Source organism: Ostrea edulis, chromosome 3, assembly GCF_947568905.1.
Source record: "Ostrea edulis chromosome 3, xbOstEdul1.1, whole genome shotgun sequence".
NCBI classification, from domain to species: domain Eukaryota; kingdom Metazoa; phylum Mollusca; class Bivalvia; order Ostreida; family Ostreidae; genus Ostrea; species Ostrea edulis.
The window spans coordinates 64,805,441-64,827,146 of record NC_079166.1 but is presented as its reverse complement, the minus strand read 5'-3'; the positions used below and the strand labels follow the sequence as shown (position 1 = coordinate 64,827,146).

Sequence of the window (21,706 nt, the reverse complement as noted above, 5' to 3'; positions counted from 1 at the left end):
ATTTGTTTTGGAAGTTTTTAAAGATACAGATGCCACGCCCCCTTGAAAATGACCACACGTGGTTGGCGGTGACGTCACGATGTCAGTTTTGCTAAAGCTCGTACACAAGTGCACATGTTCTGTGATAAAGAGCGGTGAAGGGATAAACAAAATGGATTAATTACGGGAAATCAACGCGTGACAATTCATGAAGATGGTCTTTAAGCCTCCTTAAGATTCTTTGGATTTCAATATGAGTGAATATTTCATTTTTCCGTGGAATATAAATCTACCTGTGAAAACAATTGATTTTGTTGACAAAGTGCCTTGTGCGGGACCCCTCTCCGCAGTGGACGGGTAAACATGACCCCGTTACTTTGGAATTTCTACTCAGTTTTTTTCGTTTTGTGTATACAACTATTGCAAAAATCCGATTGCAACTCAGGTAAGCAGATGTGGCGGCAGTTGCGTTATCACATTAAAAGAGGGGGTAGCGGGTTCTGGACAGTGTAGTCCGCTTTCTGTAGCAGTTTTCATAGTTAACCCCTTCCTTTCTACTTTTGCCATCCGTTTCGTCTGCCATGCTCCGTCGTAACTTAAAACACATTCATCGTTTATGATTTTTGGAGTAAGAATGTTTATTTTTTATTAAATATAATTGAAAGTTTTACGCCCATTTGCCATCGCCCAAGAATGTCGCGAAACGGACAGTCTCTTTAAAAAAATTGACACCTTTTTTAAATGGTCACGGTCCCGTGGTCAGACGATCTGACGGATAGCGTGGACAACACATAGAACCGTGACAGTTGACCATTAATGTCATGTCGGCTAGAGAATTTATTGTCCAATTAACTTCCCTATTTATCAAGCGAAATTAAAATGAAAATTGCAGCTGCACTGAGGACCGTTGAATTAATTAGCTTTTGAATCCAAAATCTGCTTCTGATGTGGACAATTATTAACTAAGTGGTCAATACGTCATATACATTTTATGCCATGTAGTAACGCTCCTAAGTCACACTGGAATTTGTTTGGTATGTCCAATTAATTGGCCATAGTAATTGACAACTCCCCAGGTGTTTCACATTACACATTTGAATACATAATTCACCTGAATACAAGAAATCTGGACTTAACTTCATAGAACACCCTCTAATTTGTTTTTATCAGAAATTGGGTTCAAATTCTTCATCATCAAAAAGAAGTTTTAAGAAATCTGATAGTGGAATTCTTATACAAAACAGCCTGTCGTGACCTAAGCAGTGTTTATGTTCAAGATATGATGATTGTGCTGAATTTATCACTTTCAAATGATAATTTTGCACTTGGAGTTTCCTTGATGCACGAAGTTCAGAACAGTAATCTGAAGAATAAATTATCATAATTACAGATCCTTAGGTGTGAACATATAGAAGACAATGGTGTATTTTTATTTTCTGCCAAGAGCTCTCTCTCTCTCTCTCTCTCCAACTCTCTCCCTCTCCCTCTCTCTCTCTCTCTCTCTCTGAGAGATTCCAGTGTGTTGATTTTCTTTCACAAGGACAAGACACATTAATTCTTAGCCAGCTTAAATGACCAAAGAGGATTAAAATCGCAGCCGTCCACTGTTTTCCAAACACTTGCAGTGAAACAAGAACACAAGTGTCTTTGACTATTATTTGGTTTGGTTTGGGTTTTTCCTATCAGGCTATCACAATATACATTTTAGTACTATTAGGAATGTAATCTTGTAGAAATGGAAGGAAATTCAAAAAGGGAGTGATGCCTTATAGACTATTATTATGCATGTAGATTTGATCAGACATTCAGACTAGTTCAAAAGTTTGCCATAATGTTGCACCGAGTGTTTTAGATACATTACTGCAAGGCATTTGAATTTAATGCATTGGTTGTACCAGGTAAATTATTTAGTTTACACATCTGAGGAAAAACTACTTTTACTTTTTTGATGTGTATTGATGCACATTTGATGTGTTTAAAAGGTCTGTGGTCTGTAATTAGGAATGTATAAGAGATTTGTACTGCAGAAATGCATATAAATTTAATTTACAGTTGCTTATACTTATTTCTTAAAATTTATTTTAGAATAAATTTATTTTTTATTCTCTGAAATATTCTTAATCAGTCATAAATACCGGTTTTGTAGACTTTTTCACAGATTGTTCTGCATGAGAAATTTAGATTATTTTAATGGATTATAAAGTTGTAAAACCTGAGAGACCACACCACTTTAAGAGGCTCAGGACTTTCGCAGGATATATACTATAAACACAGCTGTCTGCAGAATTCATGAATGAAAACTTCACTGTTTCTCTACAGTGATTAATATATTCCATATATACAGAGGACAATCCAAGAATTTGAGATTGCTCTAAAAATGTAAATCCACTACACCTTTAGAGAGAGAACTTGCATGTTATACGCTTTTGCCACTAAGCAATAATATTGACAAAATTTGAATATTAGAGAGCATGGTATACGTATTTTTGATCTTATCTATAAAATAAATACATATTCAAACAGATTACTTGAAGCTCAATCAATTTCCCCTCTAGTGGTAAACCAAGGTTATAGTATAACAGATACACGTGTACTCGTATAATGCATTTAAAAATCAAGCAAACTACCCCCTCCCTAATTCAAAAACTGGGAAGATCCACCCCGTGAGGGAAATCATTGTTAAGAGGGTTTACAGTAGATTTGAGGGAGTGTACAGTTATTTCATGACATGATGCTGAAAAGGAAGATGTCCTCTCTGGTAATGAATTTTGATGATGACCTTGAGAATATTATAGTATCCAGTGAGTCAAGCGTCTGGAGTAACTTATTAAGGCAGACGAGGTGTAATATAAACATACTGGTAAATGTCATGCAAGGATGACTGATAAAGTCCTGTACAGATGTTCATAAACCATAGACAGGTTTATACTAACTACAAACAAATACAGGCCTAATTAGTCCAAGGCACATTCACCGCTCACTACATCTATCAGACTAAGCTCTGATATTTCTATTGACTTGTGGTATGGGCAGTAATGAAGTCCTTTAGCCCAGCTAGAGTACATGTACTACGATTCAAACTTACGACCATTAATAAATGTACAGTTGTTTAAGTTTGGATGCAGTTGAAAAGAAGTTCAAATTTTTCTGACGGTTGCAATTAATAGAAATATTATGGATGCAATTGGCAGGTGTTTTTTTTAATAAGAACAAATATGAAATTCCTACAATAAAAAATAAGGCACTTGTCAATTTTCTATGATGTATGTGGCAAAACTTTCATTACACCTCCCTATAGCTCTATACAAATTTTCCCTGTTTTGGATTAATTTATTACATTCCATATGGTAAATTGTATCAATATTTAAATTATAAGAAAAACAAATTTAGTTTTTTATTTTCATCATTTTTTTTTTTAAAAATTGTATAGCAAGTGTAAATTGATTGTTAGATTCAACCAACTTTTGTGGGAATGGGTCCTGATTATGATAAACTTTAGTATGATTATGAAACAGATGAGGATTCATGAAGGTGAAGGTTCCACATAGATTTTGTCATTATAGCATCTCTAAGGATTAACATGCTTGCTGCACATTGCCATATCTTTCATGTTAGATTCATTTTGTCTCTCTGACTAACTCCATCATATGCAACTCTCTGGCTAATAATGAGAAAGGAACGAATTTTTTTTCCATCTGAACAATGAAAGTCTGTTTACTCTTCATTCATGTAATGTTGGCATATGGTGAAAACATCTTTTATTTATTTGTCCTTAAATTTAACACCCAGAATATTCCTGTTAAGTCCATTGGAACAGTAATTCCAATAAACTGTAATCTATGTTGAGTTTACTCGATAAAGTATTCTATCAACAACAAGACAAACACTACTAATGTCTTATTATGTCATTGACTCATAGTTTATTGTGTAATATTTACATTTCCAATGTTTTTGCCTTCGATATCTTTACCAATTGAAATGATAGCCATTTCCTCGTGAATGTGAATGATGTGGGTATGAATCTTGGTAAATAGAGTACAATTAATCGTTTTAAAGGCTGAAAAGTCTCCAATGGAAATGAAAAAAGAAAGTAAATAGATATGAGCTAGCACAATTAAATTTCGTTTTTGAAAATACGTGAGAGTATAAGAAGAGCAATGCTTCATGCCAGCATATACTTTCCATGAAATGCGCTAACATGCTTCACAAGTATGCTGGTGTGAAGTGTAGTACATGTAGTTTATTTCAAAAATGAAATTCATTTTTTAATTATTTGCAGCTGACTGTAGCAAATTACTGTGTAGACAGAGTTTAATGAATACCTGTATGTAGAATTTTTATATTTAAAAATTGAAAATACATAAGGGTTAATATGAACTCTACAACGCACTATAAGCATCAGTTCATGCCCGCATGTATTTTCAAAAATGAAATTTATTTCTTAAATGACAAACAATCCCTTTTAAATTACTAGTTGTCTATAATTATGCATTCCAGGTATATCTTTCAGTAGATCATCATCTCTCTTTATTAACTTAGATAAGATGCACTGTGTATATATCATATAGTGCTCGATCTTATTTGTATACTAGTACTGCATTAGACTGATCTGTGTCTTGCAATATAATGTTAGATTTAAAATGAATTTGTTAACTTTTCATATGATTTAGCATAGTCTTCATGTCACATTACACATGGAATATATATGGGGGATAATTAAGAAGGAAATTACATGAGATTGTATGAACTGTGCTGCTGTGATTACACACCAGCATACTTTCATGATGCTAAATTGTTTATGTAGATCTCACATCCTCATGTGCATGTATTATAAAAGATAAAATTGATTTTTTATATCGATCTACATTCTACTTTCATTTCTGTCAGAATTCTCAGCCATTCGAATAGAATATTTATTGTAGTTGATAAGGGCAGTGGATATCTGATTGTAGTTAAAGGTGGTGGACATCAATCAGCCTGTTATAGAACGTACAGTAGATCACCTGACTCTTAAGTATATTGCATGCAGGGGTCCTCAGGTTCAATTTCCAGTCCAGTCATAGATTTTCTCCTTTCCTATTTTACATTGATATGAAGATTCATATATATGCACATTGTTTACAATTGCAGCACTGTGATGCATGAGGAAATGGCTATCACTAATTTATACAATATATGTAAAAGTTTATATAAAAAAGCAAAAACAATTAAAAAATACTTTTAATATATTCATACATTTTGTCTTGAATTATGTTACAATTTAAGTTAAAAATTTCTAAATGCGGTTTATACATTCCCAGAAAATTGCAAACTTTAGGGGGAGCAGTGGCCCCCTTGACAGTAAAACAGGGGGTCATTTTCAGAAAATAGGGGGTCAATAATCATAAACCATCAGATATTCAGTTTTTAATTTAATTCACTTGAAATTTTCTAGGTTTGCCGGCCGTGCTCATTTGTTCTCCGTCCATGCTTTGTTGCATGTCGTCAGCAGGGTCAGGGGTCAAACCACCATGTCCCCTGCATCACCTCTACAGTTTCCCTTGCTCGTTTCGGCCTGAAAAAGTTCAACAGTGACTGTTGCTTCTCTGACTAATTATAAAACGGTCAAGGTCATTTATCGATAAGCACTTTAAATAACAGAACTGTGTCTGGATATACGGAACCAAAAAATCCAGAATTTCAGAGATCGACCTACAGAAAACTGGGGACCGCCTGCAGGGCCCACATGTCGCACTTTTTATGTACTGTACATGAAAAATTCGAGCCAATGGTGCAGTGGCGCGATCTGGAATGAACACTGTAAATGACTTTCATGAATCTTTAAAGTTACTCAGAATTTTCACTAATCAAACTTCAATAAGATACTATCTCATTTTTCACATTTTGGCATTCACTGTGCGAGTGGCTTGTCAGGCTCAAGCACTCTCATATTTGTAATATATGATTGGATAATACATATTTGGGCACTTTTTTAATGATCCACTAGCATTAACTCATTTAATTCTGGTTCATCTTTCAGTGATAGTAGGCAATATTTAATGTTCTTGAATTTTCCTGTAATGTAACAATTTACAAATTTTAATGCAAAATATTTAAGTTTCCAAAAATTCAAGCCAGGAGATTTCTAAATGAAATTGCGTTCAAGGCCTATATTGTAAGATATATTCACGAATAAATTATGATGACTCATATTTGAATGATAGTATAATAATATGTTTCTTATGAATACTCTAAACATCAGAGCTTTTCATACCAATGACTATCATCAATCAAATTTTTCGGATTGTTAGTCACACAGGTCTTATTTTTAATTTGTGTTGATGCATTCAGATGACGACACCTGTTGCTTGAATTGTTGTTTAACAATTCCTTCGTCTGAATTACAGATTTATCCAACACAGTGTAACAAATTGACTCAATATTCGGATTAAATATGCGGTGATATAGAAAGCATTCTTGGGGTTTTTCTGTAGTGTAAACCCTGGACTGCATACACTCAATGGAAGATAAAATAATTTGTTTTGATTAATGAATTCAGAGTTTTTGATGCGATGTAGATTTAATATAAAATAGGTCTGAATGGCCTTTGATGGTTGGCGATAGTTTGGGGATTAAGATATTTCGCAGTATGATGCCATGCCAAAGTTGTCAAGATTTCCAGTCATTTTTACCTTCCAATCCAATATAATCGATCACATGTATTGATCAGAGCAGATCAATCTGTGTAGTGAAAATGGAATTGAAACTGCTTTTTTAAGTGGCTTCATTTTCAAAGTGATTTATTCTGTTTTACTAATGTCTTTAAAATGAAAATCTGCATTTTGAACTGTATGCAGGTCAGGTAGTGGCTAGAGCAGGCACACTTGATCATCTCGTTAAGTTCAGTCCTGATCATCATACTAATTTACTTGTTTCAGAGTGGAAGACGGCAAATTATGTCTCAAAAAAAGAAATTGACTCGTGTGCTGATTATAAGAAGAATTTTAGGGAAACTTTTTAAAACAGCTAATGAAAATTTAATATTTTTAAATTAGTATCTTTCTGAAACTTTCATGAAGAAATTCAGTTTTGGATTGCTTTCCATTTCATGCACATTCAAATGTTCACTGAAATTTGAAAATTTATTCATTCTGAAATTGAAAGTGTAGCTGTCAGACTTAAGAGATTCAGGGGGCCCGGGTTTGAATCCCATTCTCAGTCTGGTCCTTTGCATTTTCTCCCTTCCTGGAGTGTCACACTTGGTGGTATTGACCACCCCTCGACTTGCAGGTGAAAGTCCTGCCTGGGGCAAGAAGAATCTGGGTTGTGTTTCTGACAATGTAATTTAATTTTCATTATTTATGATATCATATGATAAAGATTCCAAGCTATTACTTGAAGCTGGTAGATAGGGGCAGTTTCTGAGAGATAAGTTTTCATGTAATTAGGAACAGGGTAAGCCGGTCCTCCAGAGTTGTGTATTCCAGAGAGTTCTCTGCAATACTGACATGTCATTCCTTTACCTCCTATCACCTTTGCCTGTGTGATTGAGGTTTTGAGATACTGACTTTTAACCCATTTCATTTTACCTGATATTCTTTTGAAGTTTGGGTTGAAAAATGTGTCACGTTCAAGATAACGGATCATTAATTTTATGAACGACATTTTTCTAGATCTGTATATACTTCCTGCTAAACTTAGAATATTAGATAGTTTTGACCCTGTGTTTTTATTTGAACACCAGGTTGGAGAAAAAGTTCATAAACTTTGATATTTCTTCTCCTTGATGTTCCCTTGAAAGGAAGATTTTGACCCTCATGTGACCCTCTTCAAGCCTAAAAAGTGGCTCGCTTCATTTCTCTATAGAATTCCTTTTTTTTTTTTAATTTACATTGCCTGTCACATTAGAAAGTCCATTGTAAATTAAGTCACCTTCAAAAGGGGCAAACTGTAATCCAATCACTCTCCATCTGCTGTTAGATGTTTAAATATGGCACAAAGAATTGTTATGAAGATCATCGTTGGTTTTGGGTTGGGTTTTTTTGTTGTTGGTTTTTTTGGTCATACTTATAAAATAGCTTCCAGGCCCACTTGGACAAACAGAGCTACTACAAATCATCTAAGACTCAAAATATAAGTAATCCACCTCATAAATTTAGTAGCCCTAATATCTTGTATTGGGATGACAGATAAGTCTTTAATGATATACCCCAAGTTTATGAACTGGGATCCACAGAACCATTCTGCTTCTCCAAGCCCAGTAACACAATAATTATGGGGGAGGGATTCCAATTTTCTCCCCCCAGACCTTACAGCACCACAGCAATTAAGTAACAATAATTGATTTCTGTGACTTTTGGTAATATTTCGTTAAAAAAATCTAACATAACTGACAGACAAAATGAAATGAAACAATTAATGAAATCCAATTAAGATTTTAAAGTATGTTTTATTCTTGATTATGTGTTTTTGAAAAAAAATCACATGATAATATATGTTTAAGGTACAGATATGAAATGCACTTTAAAGTTTGTGATTTGTTTCAAAATTCTTATTTTGACTAGATTATTTTCTAATTTACTTTAAGGTATTTCTGTGTTTCAAGGCTAATGCAGTGAGACCATTAATTGCTGGAGAAATTGCTCTGATGTATGAACAAACATTCCAACATTTGAAAATACAAATTTACATGCATTAAACATTAAGTTTAAAAGAGTTTTCTCTTGGCAAACCTTAAATTAAAATGGAGAAAAGTCTGGCTATCCACTTAATCTTTGTGGTGCCTTCTCTTTGTTTATAGGTTCTGACTATCAAGAATTTTCATGTAATACTTTAGATATATTTGAAAGTCAATATTGACACAGGGCAGCTATTAAGTTACCGCAAAGTCCACAATCAACTCAACCACATTCTTCACAGAAGACTTAAAATTCATTTAATACCTTAATTATTGTAAGATCAGGCAAAATTCCAACAAGCTGTTCCAGGCTTTTTTGTGAGTTATCATGAGTTGGAGGATTTCATTTACATCAATACACTTTTTGATAGGAAATGTTTGAAGCACTTAGAGGTGTAATGCAAAGAGACACTTTAAGGCCTTTCTTCTTGTCCTTTGCACTATGGTCCCACATTTCAAACAGAGTTCTTTTGATGGAGCAAATATTATATAAATGCTAGAGTATTTCAATGACTGTCTGACAAGAATTTATGTTGATTTAATGAAGTAATATAGTTGATCCTATATTTTAAACCATGACACACTTCTGTTATCCTTTGAAAACAACATGGCCAAAGAAACAGCATGGGCAAATAATTCATTCTTGTGAGAGAAACCTTCTCTAATGTATGATTGTCCAAAACCAACATTTGGTATTTAGAGGCTTTACAGGTTGTTTAATGGTGGGATTTAGATAAGAGATGTCACAATTGAATTTACTATATCTGACTCCAAGGTAGTTTTAAAGAACCTCTTGCAAATATCATGTATATATATATAAAGAAATCACTGCCAACCAGTTATTTGTTGTAACAGTTGATATGTTGAAATTTATTTGTTTTTTTTTTTATCTTTTATATGGATGAGAGGGATTTTCAATTAGAGTTCTTTCAGATACTTGAAACACTGAGTCTCAAAAGCATTCATCTAGCAAATCTATTAGTGAATTGTGTGCCATGTCTTATGAACGTATAAATATTGATATTTAGAATTTATCCAAAATATTTAGGAATGTTGGTGGAGTTATTTAAAGACCCCCAGTTATGTAATAATCAACAGGTGTCAAACACTGGATTGCTTTATGTGGTAATGGAGATTTAATTTCATTTTAAATTCTTGAATGATTATAGGATTTCATGTGTTTTTTGTTTTGATATGAATGCATGAGCACATTGGAACTCGTGTTTACCAAACTGGGTTTTGCTAAGAAAAGGGTGACAATTTTTGCAGTGATGAATAGTCAAGGGGCGGGGATTGAACAATATGTGTGAGATCTGATTTAAAAGTAATATTGGTTTGCGGAATTGCATGATGTTAAGGCAGAAAAAGTGGATAGATGAATATTTTATTATTTGTTGTTTCTGACCCTGCATGAGGTCCATGCAGAATATATATAAGTGAGGTTAAGCCGGATACTATAGGGAATTTAAGTCAGCTTGGGCATGCACAAGTGTACGTTTTCATCAGATCTAATCGGAACATTGATCGGCTTTTTCCGTCAAGTCGAGAAAAACTTTTCTTAACTTGATGGAAAAAATAGAGATCGATGTTTCGATTGCATCGGAGTTTGATGACGTGACTTTTATTTATAGATGCCACCTAACAGGGTAGATAGATGCCACCTAACAGGGTAGCAGATGACCTGGTACATGTATGCATGGGGAGAAAAGTCAGTTTGCGAATACACAAGTGCATGTTTATCAGAATCAACAATGTTTCATAAACAAGAGAATTTTTAAAATGTATCGTTTATGAAAGCAATGTTCAGTGTTAATTATTCTTAATAAAAAAGAATCTCGTGAGGGTCCAGGTTAGAATAGGTCCCCAGTACCCCTTTGTTTGTCATAAGAGGCGACTAAATTAGGCGGTCCTTCGGATGAGACTGCAAAAACCGAGGTCCTGTACGCGTCGCAGCAGGTGTGGCATGATAACGATCCCTCCCTGCTCAAAGCGCCGAACATAGGCCTAAATTTCGCATCCCTTCACCGGCAGTGGTGACATCTCCATATGAGTGAAATATTCTCGATCGGGACATTAAACAATATACAATCAAAAAGATGAATGTTATGAAGTCGAATTTATTCATTTAGTTATATACAACATATTCAAGTCAGCAACACCAACAAAGGAAGTAATATATTGTTGTTCATGTCTTAAAATGGACATGGTCACATTTGTGAAGTTGCACGGAACTTTTGAAAAGGAAAACGACATTCAAGCTTGTGAGCATCGCTGTTTTGTTGCCAGATATATATCACTGGATTAGGTGGCATGTACGAAACTCAAACTTTAACCTATTATTAGACCAGATAGTGGCTTAGCTGTGTTGAATTCGAACTTTAAGGTCCAAATCAAATATCTGAGGTTAAAAGTCAAAGCTACAAATATTTCATCCATTAGGCTTATATATCGTTACAGTTCTAATGTTTGCAATTTTCAAGATTTAAAAATATTTTAAAAATCTCTTAAACGCATTTTAATTTCAACCTTAAGAAAATGAAGTTTTTGTTACAAACACACATGCTTATGGTCCATGTATTGCAGTCCTTGAAGAACATCAACTTGTTGATATGTAGTATGAATTAATAAGACATTGTCATCATGAAGTATACACATAAATCACCAAAACTTTTAGAATTTGAATGACTTTTCTGGTACATTTCTGTGACACTTCAGCCATTTTTTTTCTAAAACTGTTTTTTCATCTCCTTGATTAGAAGAGTTCTCGAGATTTCGGAAATAGGTTTGAATTTTACGTTGTTGTGATGTAATAAATTGCTATCTATACTTTACACATCAGCCTGGTATAATAGCTCAGTGGTTATAGATCACCACACTTTCAGACCTGTGACAGAACTAGCTAGCTGTCATGCCACAACTGGAGATTTGAAAATTTTCAGCTGGAGTTTTGGTCTGATAACTGGAGATTTTTTATCGACATTTTTTTTACCGTTTTTGTGTGTTCATTGGCTAATGAAATCTACTAGTAGGTTTTTTTTGTGTGTGTGTTACAAGTGTCTGAGTTCATAATCATCAGATCCTTTTTGTGTTGAGAACATTGATAATTCCTTTTTGTGTTAAGAACATTGATAATTCTTAAGTCAATACCTTAAAAACCACAATTAAAACAAAAAAAACTTGTTATATTTATATATTTATTACAGAGATAACAAGTTATAACAATTATCACTTTTCAGAAAAGTTGACCAACATATTAGATCTAGGCCTACTAACAAATTTAAGCTCACTTGAGATTTCAGCACTGGTGAGCTAAATAATATAAAAAACATGTTCTCACATAAAAGAACTACATTGCATATCTGAAAACGTGGGTTTTTTTTCAGTGAAACGTGTAGTGAACAAATATATGTTACAAAACTTGGTCACGTACTATTTATACATGCATGTGTAAATAAATATTGAGAAAATTCGAACTGTGCACACCCATCGTCGTCTTGCCGTATCCATCTTTGAATATACAGTTCAGTTAGAGATAATCCATTCTAATACAATTGTGTCATTCTGTCCACACATATTACGAACATCTTCAGTGCCCACTTTCTTTTCCCACCTCCACCTTACCAAGTTTTCAACAGCATCAAAGATCGTCCGACTTCAACTGTCGGTATCACTTCCTAATCACCAGAGCGTGTGCCAAAAACAATCTTTTTAATCATCCACTAATTGTTTATTATCACTAATTGCTGTGTAATCATAAATAAACTCCTCAAATGGCTTCAGTAATTACTGTACCCTCGTTAATTGACGTTTACCTGTGCAGTCACTGTGACAGAAAAAATAGACGACTTTCGATTGTCTCGGGGTTTTTCCTTATCAATATCGAAAAATGGCGCTCAGAAAATTTTTGTTGTTGAAAATTTGAAATGACGGAAGATTTTACATTTTAACGGAAGGAACGGAAGGGGGGCTCAAATTCGGGAGATTTTGTCTTCCGACGGAAGAATCACAGGTCTGCACTTTTAACAGTATAATGCAAAGGTGCCAGGTTTTATCTCAGAATTCGATCGATCCAAAGATTTTCCCCCTTCTTTAATATGCTACAATAACTAAAAGTATAATGTACATATATACATTGTTCCTTCTGTGAATACATAAGAGTTGACTTTACATTTTTTCTTGCCACAACCAGGAACTATATGAAAATGTGCACTATAAATATAAAGCAGGCCTACAGTAATATAAAATTTATATACCCTAAGTTGTTTTTTGTTTTTTTTTTTGTAGAAACAATTAAGATAGGATGCAAGTGAATTGTAACTGAAATGTCATAAAAAATTTATACTACCCGGTATTAATTGAGGAACATTGTGTTTCCTTGTTTAGTGACTCTCTTGTTTTTAAAGAAAATCAATATTAACCTACGACTTTATTGTCCACAATTAATTATTATATACCCAGAAGTGCATATCACTCAGACAGTAAAGTGGATTCAAATGTCTAGGGTTATTGTGAGGTCATCAGAAACACATCAGATACCACCTGAGGGTTCTATTAATAAGGTTTTTAGTGCTTTCTAAATATATATATATATATATTTATATTAGAAGTTGATTCGGCACAGTTGTAAATAAATATTGAAAATCAGAATGACACATTCCATAAAAAACAATCATTTACTGCTAGTGCTTTCTCCATGTTCTGCTAGTCAGCTCTGTAACTGCTTAATCTGCCAGTCAGCTCTGTAACTGCTTAATCTGCCAGTCAGCTCAATAACTGCTTAATCTGTCAGTCTGAGCTCTGTAACTGCTTAATCTGCCAGTCAGCTCTGTAACTGCTTTATCTGCCAGTCAGATTTGTAACTGCTTAATCTGTCAGTCTGAGCTCTGTGACTGCTTAATCTGTCAGTCTGAGCTCTGTAACTGCTTAATCTGTCAGTCAGCTCTGTGACTGCTTAATCTGTCAGTCTGAGCTCTGTAACTGCTTAATCTGCCAGTCAGCTCTGTAACTGCTTAATCTGCCAGTCAGCTTTGTAACTGCTTAATCTGCCAGTCAGCTCAGTAACTGCTTAATCTGCCAGTCAGCTCAGTAACTGCTTAATCTGTCAGTCTGAGCTCTGTGACTGCTTAATCTGCCAGTCAGCTCTGTAACTGCTTAATCTGCCAGTCAGCTCTGTAACTGCTTAATCTGCCAGTCAGCTCAGTAACTGCTTAATCTGCCAGTCAGCTCTGTAACTGCTTAATCTGCCAGTCAGCTCTGTGACTGCTTAATCTGCCAGTCAGCTCTGTAACTGCTTAATCTGCTAGTCAGCTCAGTAACTGCTTAATCTGCCAGTCAGCTCAGTAACTGCTTAATCTGCCAGTCAGCTCAGTAACTGCTTAATCTGTCAGTCTGAGCTCTGTGACTGCTTAATCTGCCAGTCAGCTCTGTGACTGCTACCTGGATAATTGTTTTCTCTACCAGGTTATAAAACAATATGATATACATTAAATTTATAAATCTGGAGGAGAAATATGATTATATATGCCTTCATGACAGTAATGATATATTTAGACATTGAGAGACCATGCAGTTAGGGTCGTTTCTTTTAAGTTTGCAAGTTGTGTTTGAAGACTCTGGTTATCAGTGTAAAATTATAACTGAATCTAAATGCTAGTCATGGACTGAGTTAAGAGTCTATTATTCACAGTGTCATTTTACACAAATGTCTTTGTTGGAGCGATTAAAATCCAAATGTTTATATTATATTACCCCTCGTAAACAGATTTGAACTCCTCACTATTTTCTCATACATATGCAAAATCAATAAAATCAGGAGACTTTAATTCATAAAGTGAGCTAGGGTTCGTGAAATTTAACTCATATAATTGCAACTGATGTACTTGTGTATGCTGGGTATAATATATAAAGGATGGCAAGAATCTGGTTTTCATTCAAACTATATATATCAATTAAATTCTATGCAGGGCAGATCCCGACTCAAGCCATTATGTTACCTTTTCTGTCCAAAAATGGAGATATTCAGATCCCAAATTCCAAACCTTTAGTTTGTTCAATAATTTTTCTACCAAAGGGAGGGGGGGGGAGCAGGTGAAACACTAATGCCCCGTGATCCGTCACTGCTGTGTGAGGGTGTTGGGTTGGGTTTGTTGTATTGTTCTACTTCCCTCTAGAGAATTTTTCACCTCGGATCTAGATGTTACCAGCTGCAGGTAAAATGCCCCAGATAGACCTATACATGGTGCACAAGGTTGTAGCAGTGAGGGTTTCTTACTGTGCCAATGTCTGTCGCAACATAGGTCCTTTATTCATAGAGTCTCTTCCAAAATACCTGTGGCTCTCGCTTCTCAAGCCAAGCATTTGATGAAGGTTCAGTCACTATACTTATTTTTACATCTTCAGTTTGAACGCACGTCCTTAGAGTCACAACGTGACCACTCTTATAACATGACTTAGCCACTGTTACCAGTAGTTTGTACAAATGTAGCATGTGCACGTGTCCTTAAAGGTCTATAGTAAGTTGCAATCAAAGGAATTGCATGCATAACATTGAAATTACCAGTGTTTGAAATGTAGATGCTTTAATGATTAAATATTTTTTGCATTCCATTAGCGTATTCAGCCTGGCAACCGAATATCCATAATATGATGTTCTAATCAAGTCTCAAGATGAAGAAAAAGTCTAATAGTTGGGGTTTTTTTTACACTTGCTTTGTTAAATTAATTTCTTTCAGATCTTTGTTTCCATTTGACGATTTAGGAATATTAGTTTCGGCAACCCAGGTGTGGAGTATTTTATGCTCAGAATCTAGAGGCTGAATACCACCCAGAGTGGGATTTGTGTACCCAGCACATGTTAAGGCTGGTAAACAATAGAACATACAGCTTCATAATGTGGATGGGGCGTGTGGCAAAGAATAGCAATTTCTCCAGTTACTTGTTTTAACTAATCCAGGGAATTGAACTGCGGGAGGGGTAATACCGCTGTAGCTTTTCTTGGGATCTCTAATGTTTGGCAATTAAGAAAATACGGAGGAAGCGGATTTAGTGAACACAGTAAAATAAGGGTCCCATGCTGGTGTGGGTCAGATTAGGTTAACTCTCATTTTGTCCAAGCAGTTTGAAAATTAACGGAGAAATTTTTGCTTCAGAGTTTTGGTTGTTTTAATGTTTTTCATTTAGGAGGGAATTCACTGGATTAGTATTGAATTTTGATACTGACATTAGGTACATAACTAAACGTGAATACATGTATTGCTTTTTGACTTACCTGTTTAATTTCTTTCTTAATGTTGATTGATGCAGTGCTTTTGACTTATGGAGGTAATTGTTCATCTTTTTACATGATAACTACGGGTTACTAAGAGTTGGCGATGATTGAATGCAATATAATATAAAACACAACAGCAAAGCTCCCAGAAATCCTGGCATACTTAAGGTGCATGTTATGAAATTTGCAATTTAATTTGACCTCAATATTTTACCTGAGATCATTTTAGTCAAACAAAAGAGATATTTTGTAATAAATTCTGAAAACACAGGAAATTACCAATTGCCACACAAAAGGAACTTTGTTAAAGATGACAAGGTCACATAATTCTGCCGCTTTATGTGAAGTCGGAGGTTTAATGTGAAATTTTTCCCCCATTGATGTGTACTATGTACATAAGGGGACAGACCACCACCGATGAAATTCTTTACACTTTCACAAAACCCAGATCATCCTTTTCTTGTGGGGCATCTCTCTTCAGATAACAATCAGAAAACCCTTTTGTAAATAGAGTAGCTCTTGAGGATCATCCCTGAAATAGATTTTTTTTTGTAAAGGTGCATTTGTTTTTATAACATGGTGTCACAGTGTATTAGCGTTTTATTATAAACAGGGCATAGATGAACATGGGGTGAGAGTTCCTGAATTATGTAACCTGGAAATGAGCACCCAAAGTGAAGCCTGAATTGACAATTAATGTAACAACCTCTCTCCCTTGATCTCTCCTTCTCTCTCTTGATCTCTCAATCCTTCTCTTGATTCTTCTCTCTCTCTCTCTCTCTCTCTCTCTCTCTCTCTCAATCACCCTTGATTCTTTTCTCTCTCTTTTGATTCTTCTATCTATCTTTTACTCTCTCTTTCACACACACACAGACTCATATTGTGGAATAATTTTATGAGATACATTCAATTTATCAAATTTCTCAGTCCTGAAAGCAGAGGGAGGAAGTGTCAATCTCTGATTGCACAATAATCTGTGTCCTCTTTTGTTTGTGCATCCAGTTTGAGAGGACAGAGGGTCCGTGTATCTTTTAGCTACTTTTCACCTATATACTGTTTGATAGGCCAGGGGTATTAAATGTTGAGATCTAGGTGTGATCAGGTTAAGTATGTAACACACTGAGGCAATAATCCTTATACAAACTTCAAAGGATATCTTTTACACCAGAATATACCTACATACATGAGGGATAGTCAAGTGGTTGTTTTTTTTATTTCATTTACCATTTAGGGCCAATATGGCTGTTCTCATGATCTGCAAAATCATAGTTTATGACTGCTCATTATTAGGAATATGATTTTTGTATCACATCTATTGGATAAGTGAAACTGAAGTAGTCTAGAATATTTCCACTATCATGTAATGTACATGTATATGACATGTGCATTTAACTTCCTTGAATGGAGATTAGCCATTCCTTTGCAATCATCATATTATCAAATCTGATTTTTAAGAAAATACACAAAAATACCTAACTAATTGATCGTTAAGAGAGCAGTTGCATGGAGACCAATTGCATGAGTTAATCTACTTCAGTTTTTTCATAGGATAGCTAAAAGGTCCTGCCTCTTTAATTAAGGTCCTGCCTCTTTAATTAAGAAATGTTTGAAAGCTCATGGTTAAGTGGAACATTCCATATTATTTGCAGAATCAGATTCATCAGATTGTCTTCGATTATAGGCAGAGTGTGACACCTTTCATAAAAGAACAAAGAAAAGGTGTGTCAAAAATTATCAATGTCTGGTCAACATCGATTCTTCATTTTTAGTTCATCTGAGCTTAGTAACAGACGTTTTGGCAGACAGGGTAGAATAGGGAGGAGAAGTAAGGGAGGGGGAGGAAATAGATGGGGAAGGAGGAGAAAGGAGAAGGAAGGAGAGGAGAAGAAATGGGAGAGATGGGATGGAACTGGGGGGAGAGAAGAAGAAAGGGAAGAGATGGGGTGGACCTGGAAGGAGAGAAATGTGGTAGAACTGGAGGGAGAGGAGGAGAAAGGAAAGAGATGGGATGGAACTGGAGGGAGAGAAGAAGAAAGGGGAGAGATGGGGTGGAACTGGAGGGAGAGGAGGAGAAAGGAGAGAGATGGGTTGGAACTCGAGGGAAGGGGAAAGAAAGGAGAGAGATGGGGTGGAACTGGGGAGAAAGGAGAAGAAAGGGGTAAGATGGGGTGGAACTGGAGGGAGGGGAAAAGAAAGGGGAGAAATGGTGTGGAACTGGAGGAAGGTGGAAAGAAAGGGGAGAGATAGGGTGGAACTGGAGTGAGGGGAAAAGGAGATAGAGGGACGGGGTGGAACTGGAGGGAGGGGAAAAGAAAGGGGAGAGATGTGATGGAACTGGAGGGAGGGGAAAAGAAAGGAGAGAGATGGGGTGGAACTGGAGGGAGAAGAGAAGGAAGGAGAGAGATGGGGTGGAACTGGAGGGAGAGAAGCAGAAAGGGGAGAGATGGGGTGGAACTGGAGGGAGAGGAGGAGAAAGGAGAGAGATGGGGTGGAACTCGAGGGAGGAGAGAAGGAAGGAGAGAGATGGGGTGGAACTGGAGGAAGGTGGAAAGAAAGGAGAGAGATGGGATGGAACTGGAGGGAGGGGAGAAGGAAGGAGAGAGATGGGGTGGAACTGGAGGAAGGGTGAAAGAAAGGAGAGAGATGGGGTGGAACTGGGGAGAGAGGAGAAGAAAGGGGAAAGATGGGGTGGAACTGGAGGAAGGGGAACAGAAAGGAGAGAGATGGGGTGGAACTGGAGTGAGAGGAAAAGAAAGGGGAGAGATGGGATGGAAATGGAAGGAGGGGGAAAGAAAAGAGAGAAATAAGGTAGAACTGGAGGGAGGGGAAAAGAGAGGAGAATGATGGGGTGGAACTGGATCGAGGGGAGAAGGAAGTTTAAGGTTTCAATATCACTTATCACATCAGGTATTTCGAAAATGGCTTAAAATATTATTAGAAATTTGATTTCTTTTGAGCATGAAACCCTGTGTTTCAGTGGGCAAGATATGGCACCAATAAGGGATTCAAATCTTAACATTAAATGATCGAGGCAAGAAAAAGTAGGAAGTAATCATTTAGATAAGAAAAATATGGTTTTTACATAGACAATTACCAGACAGTCTACAACTGGGTGGTCCTTGGGTTTGATTCTGTCGATAAATTCTTGACAATTAATGAATTACAGTCTAGTGCAGCGAGAAGCTTGACAAGTATTTCAGGTGAGCATTGTAACTCACAGGCCCCCTGTTATTCATTTCTTGCTGTTTACTGCCATACTAGGTTTTTTTTTTAAAGGAATTGTTCCTTGTTACTATTAAATGAAAATGATATCTAATTAATGAAAATAATCATTTCTGAGTGTGATATCATTTGATCCAACCATCATTGTAATATGGCAGAAAAGAAAGTGGAAATTCTTGGACAAAAAATTAAAATATCAGATTTCTTCTAAAGTTATCATCCTAAAGTTCTCAATGAATGAACAGTTGGAAACATAATTAAAGTTGTAATGTATATTTAGAATTTGGAATGTCTCTTTTTATGTGTTCAATGCCGCAAACATATTAAAATCGGGGAATTTTTTTGTAGTCTCGGTGGGTGTAGCAAATAATGTAGGAAATTATTATTTAATCAATGCCTGTTTAAAATTTGTTGTAATTATTGGATATGAAATCGCTTAATTACATCTCCAGCAAGGAATGAAATGGCAAACATCTGTATGATATACATCGTTATGTAAATTATTTAAGATTTAAATTTCATTCACTAAATTTTTCTTTAGATCATGGACAAATTATTTTGATTCATATGACTAATTCACTTTTTTGAAAGGAAACAGGGCACTGCATAAAAGTAATATATTAAGTTAAAGATTTGGGGCAGAAAATTAAAGAATTGGAATTTATTTTCACAGGGTGGTACAGGAGTTTTGTATATTTAAATTCTTGAGTGCAAAAACAGCACAAATAGAAATAAAAAGAGAAAAGGCTTGCCCAAACTCGTGAAATATATTTAATCAATTCCAGCCAAGATTCTACATAGCGTTGGGTTTTCTTCTATAACATTTTCTCCTTTAAATGATATACTGTTGCATAGTTTCCTAAAAGAAGGATACATGTCTATAAGCATGCAAAAAAATTAGTTCCAGCATTACTTATACCCACAGGAAATCTCATGGTATTTCTACAGCGTGAATTTCATCAAAAAATGTCTTAGTCAATTTTTTTACCACTGAATATACGTCACTCAGAGTATCGTAATATCAACAGAGTAAAGCTTGGGTTAGACTAATTTGGACAGACAACCAGGATGTACCACATTTTTTTAAACATGGAGCCCAACCCTCTGAGCTACATTAATTTTATATTCTGCTTTTGAGAGCGTCTTTTGGTCTGTCAAAGAAATCATCATATGCAACATTTCACAATGCATTTGGACAATTCTGACACTTTGTTTTTTATCAATTTTCATTTTACTTTTAAGCCATTACCTCATGACAATATTTGGGTGGCTCAAATACTGTTATTCAGTGTGTAATGTCAATTGTTGTGCCTTGTCAAATCGTGACTTTAACTATTTAACACTGATGGCCTATGAAAACAAATTTTCATGGTGAATTTAGTAATGTTTGTGGTTAATTAAGTCTTATTGGCATTAAACTACTCTTACACATGGCAGCTCGATTGGTTTTTATAACTTGCTATGAGTAAGGTATGAAAAAACCATTGCTTTAAACGGAGCAATCTGTTTTTATTTATGACATGCAAACATGGCATGTTTGTCAATGTGACGTGTGTTGTGTCTTAGAGAATTGCAACTTTGTGCTCTGTTTGTGCATTAAGTGCAACTTTTAAAAGTATTGCCTGAAAGCAGTGCAGAGAATGTGAACTTTTGTGTGGATTTTGCATGTTGCCGTGCGAAGTAATCTTTTGATGTTTCAGAATAGTGTTGGTCAGGCATTGATAAGGCCTCTTTGAGTCATCCTTTGGTGCATGTAAACAATTTAGGTGTACAATAAATGTAGACTGTCTGTCACAATCAAGGTTACTGAAGGCTAAAAGTAGTGTACCTTTTCTCGGTACATTCAGGTTTAGAAGTAAGGAACTTAACTACAGTACCTTAATCATATGGCAAACTAGACTTATTGGGATCGCAATGGCATGGCCACAATTGCAGGAAAACCCTTATTTTAGCTATTTCTTATGATTAAAATTGGATTATTCTATAATTTTTTATACAATGTTTAACAATGTTTTGTATTATATCAGCATGCAGTGGCATATTAAGTGCCAACATTTTTTACATTTGGCTGTGTGATGTGTACTTCATGTTTCATTGCCTGGTATATTTATTATGAAAGTTGAACTACACAAAATTTCTTTGACCCCAACATGTAATAATGAATAATCTTTTAGTGTCTCTTGTGAATGGGCGCTTTCACTAAATCAAATACATTTCTACTAGTGCTTGCAAATATCTTTATTATCACTTAGTTTGAGAAAAGCACTTAATTGAAAACCCAAAAAACCTAACTGCACACATTTAAGGTATTGTACACATGAAAGGTCTTCTGACTATACCTGTCTTGCTTATCAGGTTGATGCTGTGTGAATTTTTTTTTTTGGAATGTTTATTATGGCAAAGGTTACTGAGTTCCATTAATTCATCACCTTATAAATGATTTGCATTGTGGTGTTATCCAACCTTGCTACAAATGAACACCTTTAAAAATCTGAAGTCATTAGGGTAAAAATTTGTTCAAAACCTATAAATTTGGTGACAGTTTTCTTTTACATGAATGCTTGAATGGAGAATTAATACTG

General features: G+C 35.3%; 1 protein-coding gene across 1 annotated transcript in view; it reads left to right on the top strand.

Moving 5' to 3' along the window:
• The first annotated feature begins 86 nt into the window (after nt 1–86).
• The window catches only part of LOC125673384 (protein eva-1 homolog C-like), a 49,458-nt gene continuing 27,838 nt past the window's right edge, over nt 87–21,706 (top strand). The window contains exon 1 of the mRNA XM_048909957.2: nt 87–424. Coding sequence (XP_048765914.2) covers nt 343–424 — 82 coding nt within the window. The 5' untranslated portion in view covers nt 87–342. The remainder of the gene's footprint in view (nt 425–21,706) is intronic.